This window comes from Pantherophis guttatus, chromosome 5 (genome assembly GCF_059756535.1).
Source record: "Pantherophis guttatus breed Tessera chromosome 5, ASM5975653v1, whole genome shotgun sequence".
Lineage (NCBI taxonomy): Eukaryota > Metazoa > Chordata > Lepidosauria > Squamata > Colubridae > Pantherophis > Pantherophis guttatus.
Genome location: NC_142067.1, coordinates 64,534,870 through 64,550,555, shown reverse-complemented (window position 1 = coordinate 64,550,555; position 15,686 = coordinate 64,534,870). Strand labels below are relative to the sequence as shown.

The 15,686-nt window shown below is 41.5% G+C and overlaps 1 protein-coding gene across 3 annotated transcripts in view; it reads right to left on the bottom strand.

Annotated features, from left to right (window-relative positions):
• LOC148113422 (uncharacterized) overlaps positions 1-15,686 on the bottom strand; it is a 112,119-nt gene that overhangs the window by 44,810 nt on the left and 51,623 nt on the right. For all 3 annotated transcript variants that reach the window (XR_015728221.1, XR_015728222.1, XM_087871293.1), the window contains exon 2: positions 10,626-10,674. Coding sequence is in view for 1 of the 3 variants with exons in the window: in XM_087871293.1 (XP_087727419.1) it covers positions 10,626-10,674 (49 nt within the window). In the remaining 2 variants the exon portion in view is untranslated. The remainder of the gene's footprint in view (positions 1-10,625; positions 10,675-15,686) is intronic.

Genomic DNA, 15,686 nt, shown 5'->3' with positions numbered 1-15,686 from the left:
CTCTGTGTGGACTTTTATAGAAATTACTCTTGCGAAAATAAATATCTACCAGTTATAATAATTCACATAGAGACTCTAATACTAATGTTTCCTTAATTTTTTTTTGAACTGTTTCTTTTCCTACTTCCAATTTGGGTTGATTTTAGCTCTAGTATACTTTTATCTTTTTGTCTTTTTGTTGCTATTGACAGGCATCTTTTAAATTTAACAGTACTGTGACTGCTTTTTTCTTTTTTAATAAAAATTAAACTGTGCTTCTCTTCTTAAAATAATTGTAGCTGCTTTAGAACTTTTATTTATATTTGTGTTCTTGATGATTGTACAATAAACCCGATTTTAAAAAACATCATTCTGTTCTGCCAGCCATTTCCAACCTTACATCTTCTGAACTAAATAGCTGCCTATTTAAAACACTCAAGAATTTTGCTTCAAAAGCCTGGAGAATAACAACACAGGTTAACTAATTTGAAGAAAAGTAATTTTACAGTAATTCAAATATAGGCATTATTCGGTGTAAGAAAAAATAGCTCTTTATAGTGGTTTTTATTGAGCAGGTAAAATAATGTTTCTAAATGGCATATCATCATCTAATGTGATGTTTAGTGGGATAAACAATATGCAAAGCAAAATCCAACTAAATTTAGCAGTTTAGATTTCCCTATTGCGAGTTGTTGGTAATCCAAGACAGTTGTAGGTTAAGGAGCCATACTTGCAGAAAAAGATACACTGTGTTTCTTCAACATATTTAATTAGCCCACCAAGGACTTTTACTCACACATTATACCCTCAATAATCAGGCAGCTTCTATCAAAACACTTCTAGATTATTCTTTTCAATTCACTTTTGTTTCTTTCAAACTTTTTCTCGTAAGCATACTTTCATTCTTAGCTTTCTTTTTTAGCATATTTTATGATGGCAGATACAATTGTCTCTTCTGAAAGATTCAGAAATAGTGATTTGAATAACAATATGATGTGTAAAATCTATAACGGCTGATTGCTAAACTTGTTCCTTCTTTACCAAATTTTGATGCATTTGAAAGCTTCCTCCTCCTACTTTATTTTGGTGTCTTTAATAATAATAGGAATGTCCACAAGGGGGCATTCTTGTTTCAAACATTGGGTTTAACTAAAGCTTGTCACAATGTAATGGTGCTGTTTCTTTTTACTCTAGTTTGCTTACTCAACTTCCTGTTCTTCCTAGGCAGGTGCAGATCATGAGTAGTAGAACAACTTCTAAAAGAATTGACCACTTAGAGGAGGGGTATCAAATTCATGTCATCATGTGATGTATCGGGACTTTTCCCCCTTTGCTAAACTGAGGGTGGGCGTGGCCAGCACCTGACGCATCCGACCCATAGGCTGTGAGTTTGACACCCCTGCCTTAGAAGAAGACGACAGATAGAAACATGTCACTCATAGAAAAAAACCACAAACCTAGGACAAAACCCCTGTCCAACATAACCCACTCTGATGCAGACCCATTGGTGCTAAGCAATTGATTTCAAGGACTCTCCCTGGAAGAAAACATGCAGACACATAGAAAAGAAGTATCATTAAATATCCCTTAAAAAATAGCACCATCAAATGCTTCTGTGATAGATAGAAAAATACCCCAAACCTTCCTAGGGAAAAAAAAGGCAAGTGTTGGTGATAGGAGATTCAATTCTTAAGGGAACAGAACCAGCCATCTGTAGAACAGACAGTCAATCCAAAGAGGTATGTTGTCTCTCTGGAGCAAAAAATCAAAGGTGTGCCTGAGAACCTAACCAAAATAATAAAACCCACAGATTACTACCCTTTTCTACTGCTACATAGTAGTAAGGGACGAATGACACAAAAAAGGACTTGAAAACAATATTGATTATGAGCAGAATCGTAAGGCAATCATAGGCAAGAAAGTCAAGGATTTAGGTGCACAAATAGTTTTTTCATCTGTACTTCCAACAAAAGGACAACATCCAGTAAGAGAACAATGAATTCGAATAATGAAGTAAGGAGGGATGGGAAGGAAGACAAACTGAAACACCAAATAGGAGACATAGGAAGCATACCCAGAGTTAGACATAAAGATCTCAAGTGTCTATATACAAATGCACAAAGTCTGGGGAACAAACAGGATGAACTTGAACTATTAATACATGATGGAAAATATGATATAGTTGGAATAACAGAAACTTGGTGGGATGAAATCCATGACTGGAACATACTGATAGAAGGATACAACTGCTCAAAAAAACCCAGACCCCATAAAAGAGGAGGTGGAGTTGCACTGTATTAAAGGACCACTACATTGCTACAGAAATGCATGGAACCAAAGACGAAAACCACCTAGAATGCATATGGGTCAATATAAAAGAAAAAAAAAGAATGGCATTGCAATAGGTGTATACTACAGGCCACCCAACCAAGCAGAAAAAATAGATGTCCTTTTTGCTAACCAACTAACAAATATATGTAGGAAACACACTACAATAGTAATGGGGGACTTCAATTACCCTGACATCAATTGGAAGACTAATTCCACACCAAGTGAGAAATCAAATAGGTTCCTAACCAACCTAACTGACAACTTTGTTGTCCAAAAGGTAGAGGAGGGAACTAGAGGGACAGCCATACTGGTCTTAATTCTTACAAACAGAGAAAAAGTGATAGAGGGAGTTGAAATTGCAGGAACCTTGGGTGAGAGTGACTGTGTCATACTAGAATTCAACATAACGCAACCACAAGCAATAGAACATAATGATACCAGAGTCTTAGATTTTAAAAGAGCTGATTTTAACAAACTCAGAACTTGGAAAAGATTCCTTGGATGAAAATCCTAAAGGGGAAAACAACACAAGAATCTTGGGAAACTCTAAAAAATATGATCATAAAAGCCCAGACCAACAGAATACTATTGAAAAAGAAAAACAAGAAATCCAAGAAGAAACCAGCATGGCTGCACAAAGATCTCTCAGAAAAATTGAAAGACAAAAAGGACAAGTACAAAAAATGGAAAGACACAACTAAGGCAGAATATCAGGAGATAGCCAGAATCTGCACAGACAAAGTCAGGGGGAAAAAAGGCTCAGAATGAACAAAGACTTGCAACAAAAGTCAAAGATAATTTTAAAAAAATTCTTCCAACGTATTAATAACAAGAAAAAAATCTAGGAAACAGTCTGTCCACTAAAGAGAGAAGATGGCAAGGAAGTAACAGGCAGCAGAGAGAAAGCAGAGCTGCTTAACTCATTCTATGCATCGGTCTTCACGCAAAAAGAAACGGTAGCCCAACCTATCAAAAACATAACTGTAAAAGACAGACTAGAAATAAAAATTAAAATGGGGGGGGAGGAAATAGTATGAGAACACCTGTCTGTTCTTGATGAATACAAATTACCATAACCTGACAGATTATATCCCAGAGTTCTAAAGGAGCTGGCAGATGTCATCTCAGAACCACTGTACCATATTTTTCAAAAATCCTGGAGCACCAGGGAACTACCAGAGGACTGGAAAAAAGCTGGAAAATTATATAAAACCCTCCTACTTTTGCAGCAAGTAAAAAGAAGAGGATGGGAAAAATACTTTGAGAATTGCAATAGTCTATTAATGTGACTTTACAATATAGATAGAGCTAATCTTCATTGTCGTGGTTCTTGTTTGGACTACCTCGAAGGAAAATAGGAAATAAAAAAGAAGCAATTAAATATTTCACAAAAATGTCAGGGGATTATCCAGAAATAACAGCAACCCACAAAGCAGGAGTTCTCAATTTCTCCCATTTTGACTTGGGTTGCAAAAATACAATTGGAGAGGAAAAAAGTAATGCAAGTGAGCTAATATAGTTACTGTCATTTGAAAGTGGATCATAAAGCAGGCTATTCTTTCAGTCGCAGGAGCCATATATGGGGAAAATCTCAGCAGAGCACCAGGGATGAGATCAATCAATTCTTAGTAGGTATGCCCTGTTTTATAACAAATTTGTATTTTGCTGAGCCAGGGAGATGAGGCCTCTGCCCAAAACCTCCTTGGTGAGTTATTCCAGGCTGGTTTGTGTGTGTGTGTGTGTTCCCAAGGAGTGTCATTCTACCACTTGGATACATCTAAGCCACAACAGCAGACAAAGGAGGTGGAGGGAGGCTTCCCAGCCTTAAGGACATTGTGATCCTAACCCACTGATTTACAAAAGGCAACCTGTTACTCCGTGTGAAAGCACAGATATAAATAAGCATGCAAGGCTAGCAATAATTTTGCGTTATGCTATTGGTGAACAAACAATTACAAGGTGTAGGGAAAACAGCAGAAAGGATGTTTTGTGATATCAAAACATTTGAGAGAAAACTGCAGGTTTTTGAAAGAGACATTGAAAATGGGCAGCTGAAATATTTTCCAAATCTAAAAATGCATTTAGAAAATTCTACAACATTTGCAGACAAATCTACAAGCCATCAGGAAATCTACCAGGAATTTTCTAGCATTATAGCAGCTGCAAAGGTGAATTTTAGTAACAGATTTTTACAGTTCTGTAAAATGGAGACAACCCTGTGTTTTCTTACTTCTCCAGATAAAGCCAAATTTGAAGAACTTGATCTTTCCTGTTTACACTGGTTAGATTTAGGAAATCTGGAAATGGAATTATTGGATTTCAAGAAAACTCTATCTGGAAAAATAAATTCTCTGACCTATGTGAAACACTTGAGAAGATAGACAGGATGACAAAGGACAGCATAGTAAGTTCTGAAAACAAAATCTTTAAAGTGTGAAATTCTCTGCCAAATAATTTTAAATCAATGAAAGCACTTGGGATTGCTTTCCTTACTTTGTTTGGATCATCCTATGCTTGTGAGCAGCTGTTTTCAGCTTTGAATTATATCAAATCTGATACCAGAAACAGATTAACAGACAACCTGAGTGCTGCATGTGTTGCTCTCAAACTTACAAAGTATGAGCCAAGGTTAGACAAATTATCAGCCTGCATACAACAGCAAAAATCACATTAATTGTTCAAAAGCATGCCAAATGCAAACGTTTACCTTTCAATAAAAAGTTGTTTGTATCATTGAAAGCTCTATTATTGTGTTTTTCTTTTAAGACAAAATATGTTAATATATGAGTTGTGTTTTCTAAACTAAAATCTCAGTATTCAGGTTAAATTGCTGTGTTGGCACCTTGCAGTAAATAAGTGGGTTTTGTATTGCAGTTTGGGCACTTGGTCTCAAAAAGGTTCGCCATCACTGCCCTAGATGATAGGCTCAAGATCCAGATGGATCTTGACCAGTGGTGGGTTTGGGAGGCCCGGTAGTGGTAATTTGGGCTGGTTCGCTGAACCGTTAGTAATCGCTGGCTGGCCACACACCCGAACCAATCCCGGCTTGCCCGCCCCGGCCGCCTGACACTCGCTTGCCCCGCCCCCTTCCACTCAGTCATTCCTCACTTCTTTTGTGTGGGTCCTCGCTTGCAGCTTGCCTGCCTGAAGCACTGCGCCCCAACTGAGCGGCCCTAATCTGCCTGCCAGGTAAGCCTGCTACTTGCAGCCTACCTAGCTGCCCCTGTGGCCAGCTTGCGAAGGCAGGCAAGTGGGCCTGGCCACCGGGACCACCGGGAAGGCAGACAAGCATGGCAGGGCTGCCTGGCTGTGGGGAAGAGAGCTAGCAGCTTATTCCCTTCCCGGAAGCCCTGCCATGCTTGCCTGCCTTCCACGCTACTTTCCTGGCATCCCAGTGGCCAGCTTGCGAAGTCAGGCAAGCAGAAGGCCACGTGAAAGGCAGGCAAGCATGGCAGGGCTTTGGGGAAGGGAGTAAGCTGCTAGCTCCTTCCCCGCTTGCCTGACTTCGCAAGCTGGCCACCGGGACATTGGGAAGGTAGCGTGGAAGGCAGGCAAGCATGGCAGGGCTGCGGGGAAGGGAGTAAGCTGATAGCTTCTTCCCAACTGCAGATAGGAGGGCAGCTGCGGCTGACTTGGGATGGAAACGCAGAGAAACATGCGGTGAAGCAACTGCCTTTTCCTCTCCGACTTCTGTTAGCAGAGAGAAGGAAAAGGCAGAAGTGGCAGAAGTGGCAGCGACAGCGGAAGGCAAGGGGCCAATCAAAGCCGGTGTGCTTACCCAGCGGGCTCCCTTCATGTGGCTCCCTTCAGCGCCGCCAAACACACACACAAGGAGACCTTCTTCAAGGGGCTTCAGAGACTGAGGCTTTTTTTTCTTTTCCTCCTCCTGCAGCCACCTCGAGCGTTGTGTGACATGGAGGATGCCGCCTCCTGAGGTTTGGGGAGGGAAGCGGGGCACATTAAACAAAGGTAATGGTGTGAGGTGGGACTTGGTCCCCACTCGCGATCCTCTTCCAGGCCAAGATGATTCCTCCTTTCAACCTCAGGACAAATACCTGGTCCTGCACTTGACCTGGCCGGACAGCACCCCGCCCCCCAGTGCCCTCCCACCTGTCCTTCCTTCTGACAGGCTCTGGCAGTTTGTCGTGGGAGCCCTTAGCACACCTGCTCCCTTCCCTAGGTTATTTGGCCACGCTTGTGCGCTGCGGGGGCTGGGTGGTTTTTTGGACTGTGCCGCCCTGAGAATTGGCCTTCTGACATTTCAAAAGTGTGTGTGTGGGGTCCTCAGCCCCCAAAGCAGATGAAAGGAGTCTCGGAGAGGAGGCCGAGCAGCCCTTTGTGTGCCAGGGTTACTCACCACTGAGCGCTGGACTAAAGTCTGCCTTTCGCCCTTCCAGTGGGGAATGGGGTTGCCTTCCCCAGTGCTTGACTCTCGGGGGAAATTCTGGGGGGGGCACAGCGGTGGTTGGAGGGGCTGTTGGCTGGATCAAGTGACCTGGAGGGCTGCAGAGACCGAAGGTCGGGGGGGGGGGGGCTTTGTTGCTCAGGCCAAGAAGCGACATGGAAAAGAGAGAGCCAGCTTTGCTGGTTGAGGAATTCTGGGAGTTGAAGTCCACAAGTCTAAAAGTTGCCAAGGTTGGAGACCCCTGCCCTAGACCACTTTAGGAGGAAAGTGGTGGGTTTTGCTGGCATTTCAGGAGGAAGGGAAGGGAGGGGGAGAGAGGGAGGGAGAGAAATAGAAAAGGAGACAAAGAAAGAGACAAAGAAAGAGAAAGAAGGAAAGAGGGAGAGGGAGAGAAAAGAGAGAGAGAGAAAAGAAAAGAAAGAAAAAGAAAGAAAAAGAGAAAGAACGAAAGAGAAAGGGAGAGACAAGAAAGAAAGAAAGAAAGAAAGAAAGAAAGAAAGAAAGAAAGAAAGAAAGAAAGAAAGAAAGAGGAAGGGAGAGAGAGAAAAGAGAGTGAAAGAAAGAGAAAAAAGACAAAGAAAGAGGAAGGGAGAGAGAGAAAGAAAGAGGAAGGAAGGGAAGAGAGAGAGAGAGAGAAGAGGAAGGAAGGACCACAAACCCTGGCATTAGACGTGGCTTCAGAAGACACTTTGAAACAGGACAGCAATCTAGGGCTGGAAGGGACCTTGGAGGCCATTTAGTCCAACCCCCTGCTCCAGCAGGAAACCTTATATTGTCTGGATTATTTTGGTGCCTCTAACAGAGAGGAAAATTGCCAGAAAGGAGGAGTTTACTAGGACAAGGCTGCCATGCAGAGGAAGGCAGAGATAGTCCTTGATTTATGACCACAATTGAGTCCAAAATTTTGGTTCCTAAGCAAGAGTGTTGTTAAGTGAGTTTCACCACATTTTACTCAATCCATGACCACTCCTGGCTCTAACAATCATGTGCAAGCTAGGGAAGAACATCTGAAGATGTGTTTAATGTTCTAAATGTACAGAAGTTATAGTTAAATGTGTGGCAGAAAGTGGACTCTGGGTGTGTTTTTTCAAATGTAGTAAGTGAGGTTGAGTATAGTTTTAGAAGAGCTGTGTGTGCGTGTGTACATACACATACAGTATATATAGTATCTTTTCGTGTGCCTATACACACTCTATACTATGTAATATGTATGTACAAATATGGCATGTATACATAGGATTAAATAGTACATTTTGGATGTTAAGTAGTAGTAAATAAATAGACAGGGAAATTGAGGCCTTTGAGGCGAGGAGAGGCCAGGCACCCTAACCCTAACCCTAACCCTAACCCTAACCCTCACCCACTTGACCTGAGTGATGTCAAGTTGGCCTTGCCCACCCAGTCACATGACCAACCAGCTACACTCACCCAGTCACATGAACACAAAGCCACGCCCACCCAGTCACATGACCAACCAGTCACATACACCCAGTCACATGACAAGCCATGCCCACACAATCACATGACCAAGCCATGCCCATCATCACATTACTATCAAGCCACGCCCACAAAATAAGCCACGCCCACAGAGCAGGTAGTAAAAAAATTTGGAACCCACCACTGATCTTGACAGACTTGAACACTGGGCCCTATCTAATAAAATGAAATTCAATGTAGAGAAAAGTAAAGTCTTACACTTAGGCAAGAAAAACCAAAAGTACATATATAGACTAGGTGAAACCAGGCTTAATAGCAGTAACTGTGAGAGGGAAATTGGAGTCTTAGTAGACAACCAGTTAAATATGAGCCAGGAATATGCGGCAGCCACCAAAAAAGCCAATGCAATCCTAAATTGCATTAACAGAGAGATACAATAAAGATCAAGTGATGTACTAATACCACTCTATAAAGCCTTAGTAAGACCTCACCTAGAATACTGCATCCAGTTTTGGTCACCACACTATAAAAAAAGGTGTTGAGACTCTAGAAAAAGTGCAGAGAAGAGCAACCAGGATGTTTAGGAGATGGAGATTAAAACTTACGAAGAACAGTTACAGGAACTGGGCCTGGTTAGTCTAGTGAAGAGAAGGACCAGGTGAGACATGATAGCAGTGTTCCAATATTTGAGGGGCTGCCACAGAGAAGAAGGGGTCAAGCTATTTTCCAAGGCACCTGAAGGCTAGACAAGGAATAATGGATGGAAACTGATCAAGGAGAGATTCAACCTAGAAATAAGGAGAAATTCTCTGACAGTGAGAACAATCAACCAATGGAACAGCTTGCTTTTAGAAGTTGTGGGAACTTCATCACTGGAAGAAAGATTGGACTGCCATTTCTCAGAAATGGTGTAGGGTCTTCTGCTTGGGTGGGGGGCTTTGACTAGATGACCTAAAAAGTCCTTTCCAACTCTGTTAATCTATTAGAACTGAGACTCCACCTGGGATTTGATATAAGTGCCAAGCTGGAAAGTGCCAAAACAAATAGAAAGGAATGAATCAATAGTACAATGAATGGGTAATAGGCTTAAATGATAGGAGGAAAGGAACTGGTAAGCATCAAATTATATGCTTCTGATATTCATGGTTTTACCATAACTCCTTGTTATGGATATATCTTTAAATATCTTGATTATATTTACAACAAAATACACACAGCACGTAATCTGTTGTTCACTTTCACAGCTGAAAGAATGTAAGAAGTAGTGGACTTCCTTAAAGCCATCCAGTAAGATCCAATTCAGAAAATTAAATCTACCACCCTTTTGGCAAAACTACCTTGGATATTAAATGTATTTCTCTTTCTCATAATACATTTAATTAGCTTTATTGTTTTCACATTTTCTCTCCATCATATCATTTGATTGGATTGTCTGGGACTATGTTTTTTCCCGGTTTCTTAAAATAACAGCAAACATTTAACATTCATTTCACTTTTGAAATACATTTTCCTAGGTTGAGCACAAGAATGTTCATAGTAACTAAATACAAATATAGGAGGGAGTAAAGTCTGAAATCTTCAGCTTCAGTGTAGGAAAGTTGTGGTATAGATAAGTACAGAAAAACGGAAGGATAATTTTGAACAAACAAGAACTTGGAAATATCTATTTCCAGCTTTTTCCTGTGATCAGAAGGTTGCAAAATAACTGACTTTCTGACTAGTAGGAAGCAAAGAGTCTGGTTATTTCACAAACTTGGTAATTTTAAGAGGTGTGGACAGCTGGGGAATTCTGGGACTTGAAGCTCACAAAGCTTAAAGTTGCCAAGTTTGAGAAACACTGTTCTAATTCTTAGTTGTTATTTAGTAGTCATCTGAATTGTTGCAGCCCATATCTACTTCAAACTAATATAAAATGTATTATTGCCTCCAGATAACTTTATGAAATGTTTGCTACTTTATGGTAATTAATAAACTGAATCATTGTGCATCTCCCAACACCTTGCTAAAGAAAATCAGAGAAAGACATGGAAGATACTGGAGGAGGGGAAAAAAATCCTGAGATTTCATATAGCAATAGCAGCTGTGTGAGAAAGAAGAACTGAAAGTAAACATCCTTTTCAGTTTTCTAATGGAGTCATTAGGACTCCAGCCTCCTATCTATCTTGTATATCTTGTAGAAAATCAGGAAGAATGTTTTCCAGGTTGTGGAAATTGCAGCTGAGTATATTTATATTACATTTACTGCAGAGATGGTGAATCTTCAGGAGATGGGCAGATTCCTAATCAGAAATATTTGGGGATATGAGGCTTTCATGGAGAGTTGATACCAATAAATTTTAATGAAATAAGTTGGAATGTTTGTTATAAGTGAGAAGCAGGCAATCTTGATGCTTTCAATAAAAGGAACGTGAATGTAAGAAATGAACAATCAAGTATGCTTAAAGCTATGCTTAAACAGAACTCACAACTGTACCTTCTAGATTCTGTTCCACAACTTGGCTGAGTCAAGCTGAAAACTCCACCTATAAAAACAAAATTTCATCAACATTTCAAAAGTACCTAAATGAGATAGCTATTTCTCTATACAGGTTTCATACTTCTTTGAGGTTATGTAAATGATTTGTTTGGAAATATTCTAAACTTTGAATCAAGTACTGAGAAGATTTCTGAATAAGCTTTGGGTTTCATTGAAAGCATTAATTATGTTCAGCTTCTGAATGAAAGCTGCCCAGAGTTGTTTCATTATGAGATGGGTGGCAAATAAAATAAAATTAAAAAATTAAATTAAATTAAATTTTAAAAAAGTGAATACTGATAGTCCTCAATTTGCAACAGTTCCTTTAGTGACCATTCAAAATTACAACAGCACTGAAAAAAGTAATTTATGACCATTTTTCACACTTACGACCATTGCAGCATTCTCATGGACCCATTTAGATGCCCCGCAACTGCCTTTGATGGTTGCAGGCTCCTGTGATCATCTTTTATGACCTTCTGATAAGCTAAATCAATGGGGAAGCCAAAGTCACTTAAGAACTGCAATGATTCACTTAACTGTGGCAAAACTCATTTAACATCTGTCTCACTTAGCAACAGAAATTTTGAGCACAATTGTGGTCGGAAATTGAGGATTACCTGTATCTTTTTCCTTAACTGTACAACACTTTTAACATATTGACATTCAAAACAAAACCTGAAAAGGGGATTCCAATAAATTTGTTCAAATAGATGGAGGAAATGAAATTGATTGATTATGAGGGCATACCATATGATGATCAGACATATCATGGTGGTGCTGGAGTATACCAGGTCAAATGAACATAAAACAAGAAAAAAATGCCTTGTGCTTTCTTTGGGAGGTAACCTGAGTTTTCCCTTTCAGCTTGAGCACAATTCTTGAAATGGGGCACTATGTTTTAATTGGAATTAAACTTGGAGTTGTAGCACACAAGCCTTTAAGTAGATATCTTTCTAACACCACTTTTCCAATGTAAAGTAGCAGATTTCTGTTTTGATAACATTTGCAATACCTCTTTAGTTTAACAAATTGGAAACAATAGAAATACCTATTACTACTGATTTTGGTAGGGCATATGATGCTTCTATTTTGGTCTACCAAAGTTTGATGGTTTAATAAAAGCAAGTAATAATTATAATCAATATGACAGTATATGGGATCTGATTAGTTTAACATATATTTTTAGAAAGCCATTTATTTTTTGCTGCTTGGGTTTCGTTTCCAAATTCTCTAATGCTTGCATATGTTCCCCTTGGGGATATGCAAGTCAACTTCGGAACAATAGGGTGTTTCAGCTGCACACTGTTCAGCTTAACATATTAAGTCATTGGAAGGAAGGTAAAACAGTTGTTTCTATTTCTGTGAAATCTTTCTTTTTGCAGAACATACCGCAAAACTCACATTGATTCCAGCCACCTGCACAAACCAAGATAAGTCAAAATAGACTTAATGAGATTTAATAAATACTATCGTAATACCCTATGTAGAGAGCCAGTTAGGAGTAATAATAGTTAAAGCATCAGGCTGGAAAATGGGAGACTGTGAGTTCCTAGTTCCTGCTTTAAGTACAAAGCCAGCTGGGTGACTTTGGGCTAATTACTTTCTCCCACTCCTAGGAAGGAGGCAATACAAAATACTGCCAAGAAAACTGCAAAGACTTATACAGGCAGTCTCCAAGAATCAGACATGATTAAATACAAGGAAAAAATCTATGTAATGGTTATATTTACTCAGTAGATATCTAATGAATAGAACCCTGTTTACATTTTTATTCCATGTATGATTTCATCTACTCATATCTCATCTTATTTTGCTTTAAACCAGAGTTTTTCAATCTTGGCAACTTTAACTTTAGCATGCTGGGGAATTCTGGGAGCTGAACACATTTGTAAGTAGTTAAGGTTGAGAAACATTGATCTAAACCAGGGATGAAATGTAAAATTTGTTACTACTGGTTCTGTGGGCGTGGCTTGGTGGTGGTGGGGTAATGTGACTGGGTGGGCATGGCCAACTCTTTTTTTTTTTACTTTTAAAAGCATTTTTTCTACAACCTCTTTGGCAGAAAAAAATGCTTTTAAAAGCCTCTGATGATCCCAGCTGAGCCGCGTGGTCATCAGAGGCTTTTTTAAAAAAACTTTTAAAAGCATTTTTTCGCCGAAGAGGTTGTAGAAAAAAATGCTTTTAAAAGTTTTTTAAAAAGCCTCTGATGATCGCACGGCGCAGCTGGGCATGGGGGAGGGGGGGCACAGGGATTTTTGCTACCGGTTCTCTGAACCACCACTGCCATCGCTACCAGATTGGGCAATCTGGTCCACACTGGGAGCATTTCACCCCTGATCTAAACTAAAATCTCATTTTGACTGCTTCTTTCTATACTCCCTGTTAGATCGGGCAATGGAAGAGACAGGACTCAGTGCGAACAGTAACAATAGCTCTTTATTGGTAGATCGGGGCAACCCAGCAGCCAGCTCGTCTGACTACCTGCCATTATATAGGGAGCTGTCAGACAGGTTGGCCAATGGGATTTGAGTATTTTTCCACCGGATTGGCGGACCTGAGTGAAGCCTATGCTCACTCTAATTCAATATGTAACATCCCTGCCCTCCTGGACAAAACACAGTCCAATCAAAACACAGTACATTATTTACAAACATAGTCACACAGGTAGGCAGGGCTTTGACAAGCTCTAGATGACCTGCGCAGCTTAGTTGTTTCTTGGGTATTGGCCTGAGTGGGTGGATTTGTAGTTGGTTCTGTACTTGCAAATGGAATCTTCTGGATTATGTTGTGAGGCGTGGCTGGAGTCTCTAGGCCCAACCTATCTGGGAGTCTGCACTGGAGTCTTGGTTCCTCAGGTGGGTGTTCCTGCTGTACAATCAGATTTGAGTTACTGTTAGACATTTGTTTATTTTGTAAGCTAGCGTCTGTAGGGATCAGCCTCTGGTCAGTTTGAACTATCTCTGGTAGTCGTAGCGGTGACGTTTCTAGATGGCCTCAGAGTTGGTCCAAGTGCCATCACCACAATCTACTGTCCTCTAGCTCAACTTTGTACGATCGAGGGCCAGATATTTCTACTACTGTGGCTGGAATCCAGAGGGCACCTCTGGCATAGTTCCAGGCATATACTCAGGCCCCAATATTAAATGACTGGATTTTTCCCGTTGAGTCAGGAGGTGTTTCTGCAATATAATTTGGGTGCAATCGGTCTAATTGTGAACTGATTCTCCTACCCATGAGGAGTTCCAGGGGCTCCTGTTAGTAGTTGCATTTGGGGTGATATGTTGCACTAGGAGAAATTTATTGATGCGTGCTTGCCAATCCCCTGGGCCCCATTTTGGACAGAGCCTCTTTTGCAGATCTCACGATCCGTTCAGTCTGCCCATTACTGGCTGGATGAAATGGGGCAATGAGGGCATGTCTGATGCCGTGCTCTGCCAGGAATAGTTCGAATTGGTTGGCCGTAAATTGGGGCCTGTTGTCCGATACCAAGACATCGGGAAGGCTGTGCGTGGCGAATAGTCTCCAGAGCACACGGATGACTGCTTCAGCTGTGGTGGTAGACATTAAGAATATCTCTAGCCACTTTGAAAATGCATTGACCACAATTAGGAATGTTTGGCCCTTTACTGGTCCCGCAAAGTCTATATGCACCCAGGACGATGGTACAGCTGGAGTTTCCCATTCCCTAGCCGGGGCAGAGGGGGGTGCCAGTCTGGATTCCTGACATGGGGAGCAGGTGGCAACCCATTCTGCTATTTCCCGGTCCATATTGGGTCACCAGACTTAGCTCCGGGCCAGGGCTTTCATCCTGACTATCCCAGGGTGTCCCACATGTAAGACTTCTAGCCCTGCAGGTCTTAATCTTGGGGGGTATGACAACCCTCTCCCCCCACAACAGGCATCCCTTCAACACAGTTCATTACACTGCGCATAATATGGTTGTACAGTACCCGGAAGTGGGCTACCCGGCCACCCCCGCCAAACATAATTCATTATTTGCATTAAGTCTCTATCTTTAGCTGAGAATCTCGCAATTTCAGCTGCGGTAATTGCTCCAGTTCCAATGTCCTCGATGAGAACCGGGCAAATGGGGGCAGGGTCCTTGACCAGGATGGGCAGCGGGCAGCAGCTGAGAGTGTCCGCGTGGCCCAGGGACTTTCCAGGTCGGTGAATCAGTCGGTAGCTGTAACCCACCAGAAAAATAGTCCACCTGGTCATTCTAGGGGACAAAATCGTAGGAATGGGGCGGTCTCTGGCCATTAAACCCAGGAGGGATTTATGATCAGTGACAAGCACAAAGTCTCTGCCATACAGGTAGTCATGGAACCTCCAGACCCCAGCGACTACAGCCAGTGCCTCCCTGTGCAGCTGGCTGTAGTTGTGCTCGGCAGAGGACAGGATCCTAGAGTAATAGGCAATGAGCGCTTCATGGCCATTGGGCAGTTGGTGGCTAAGGATGGTTCCCACCCCGAAAGGGGAGGCGTCACAGATTAGCACCAATGGTAAAGTCTCGCTATAGTGGACTAGCACGCTATCTGATGACAAAAGTCTTTTTACTGCATCAAAAGCAGTGGCTTCGGCATGACCCCAGTTCCAGGAAGACTTTTTCCCTAACAGCCTGTGCAGAGGTTCCGCCACAGTTGTTTTTTGTGCCAGGAACATGCTTTAAAAATTAAGTAACCCCAGGAATGCCTGCAATTCTTTCCAATGATGGGTGGGCGCCTCTTTGATTGCCGCAACCTTGCTTTTAGTTGGATGTATCCCGGACCCATCAATCATGTATCCCAGGAATTCTACCCTAGGCACAGCAATCTGATATTTTTCGCCCTTGACTTTAAGGCCGGCTTCTCTAAATTTAGTGAGAATGGTTCTCAAATGGTCGAATAGGATTGTTTTGTTGGCAGCAGACACCAGGACATTGTCAAAATAGGGTACTACCCCAGGGATACTTTGCAACAACCATTCCATGTTACTCTGGAACAGTCCTGGTGCCACGCTCACACCGAATTGCAGCCT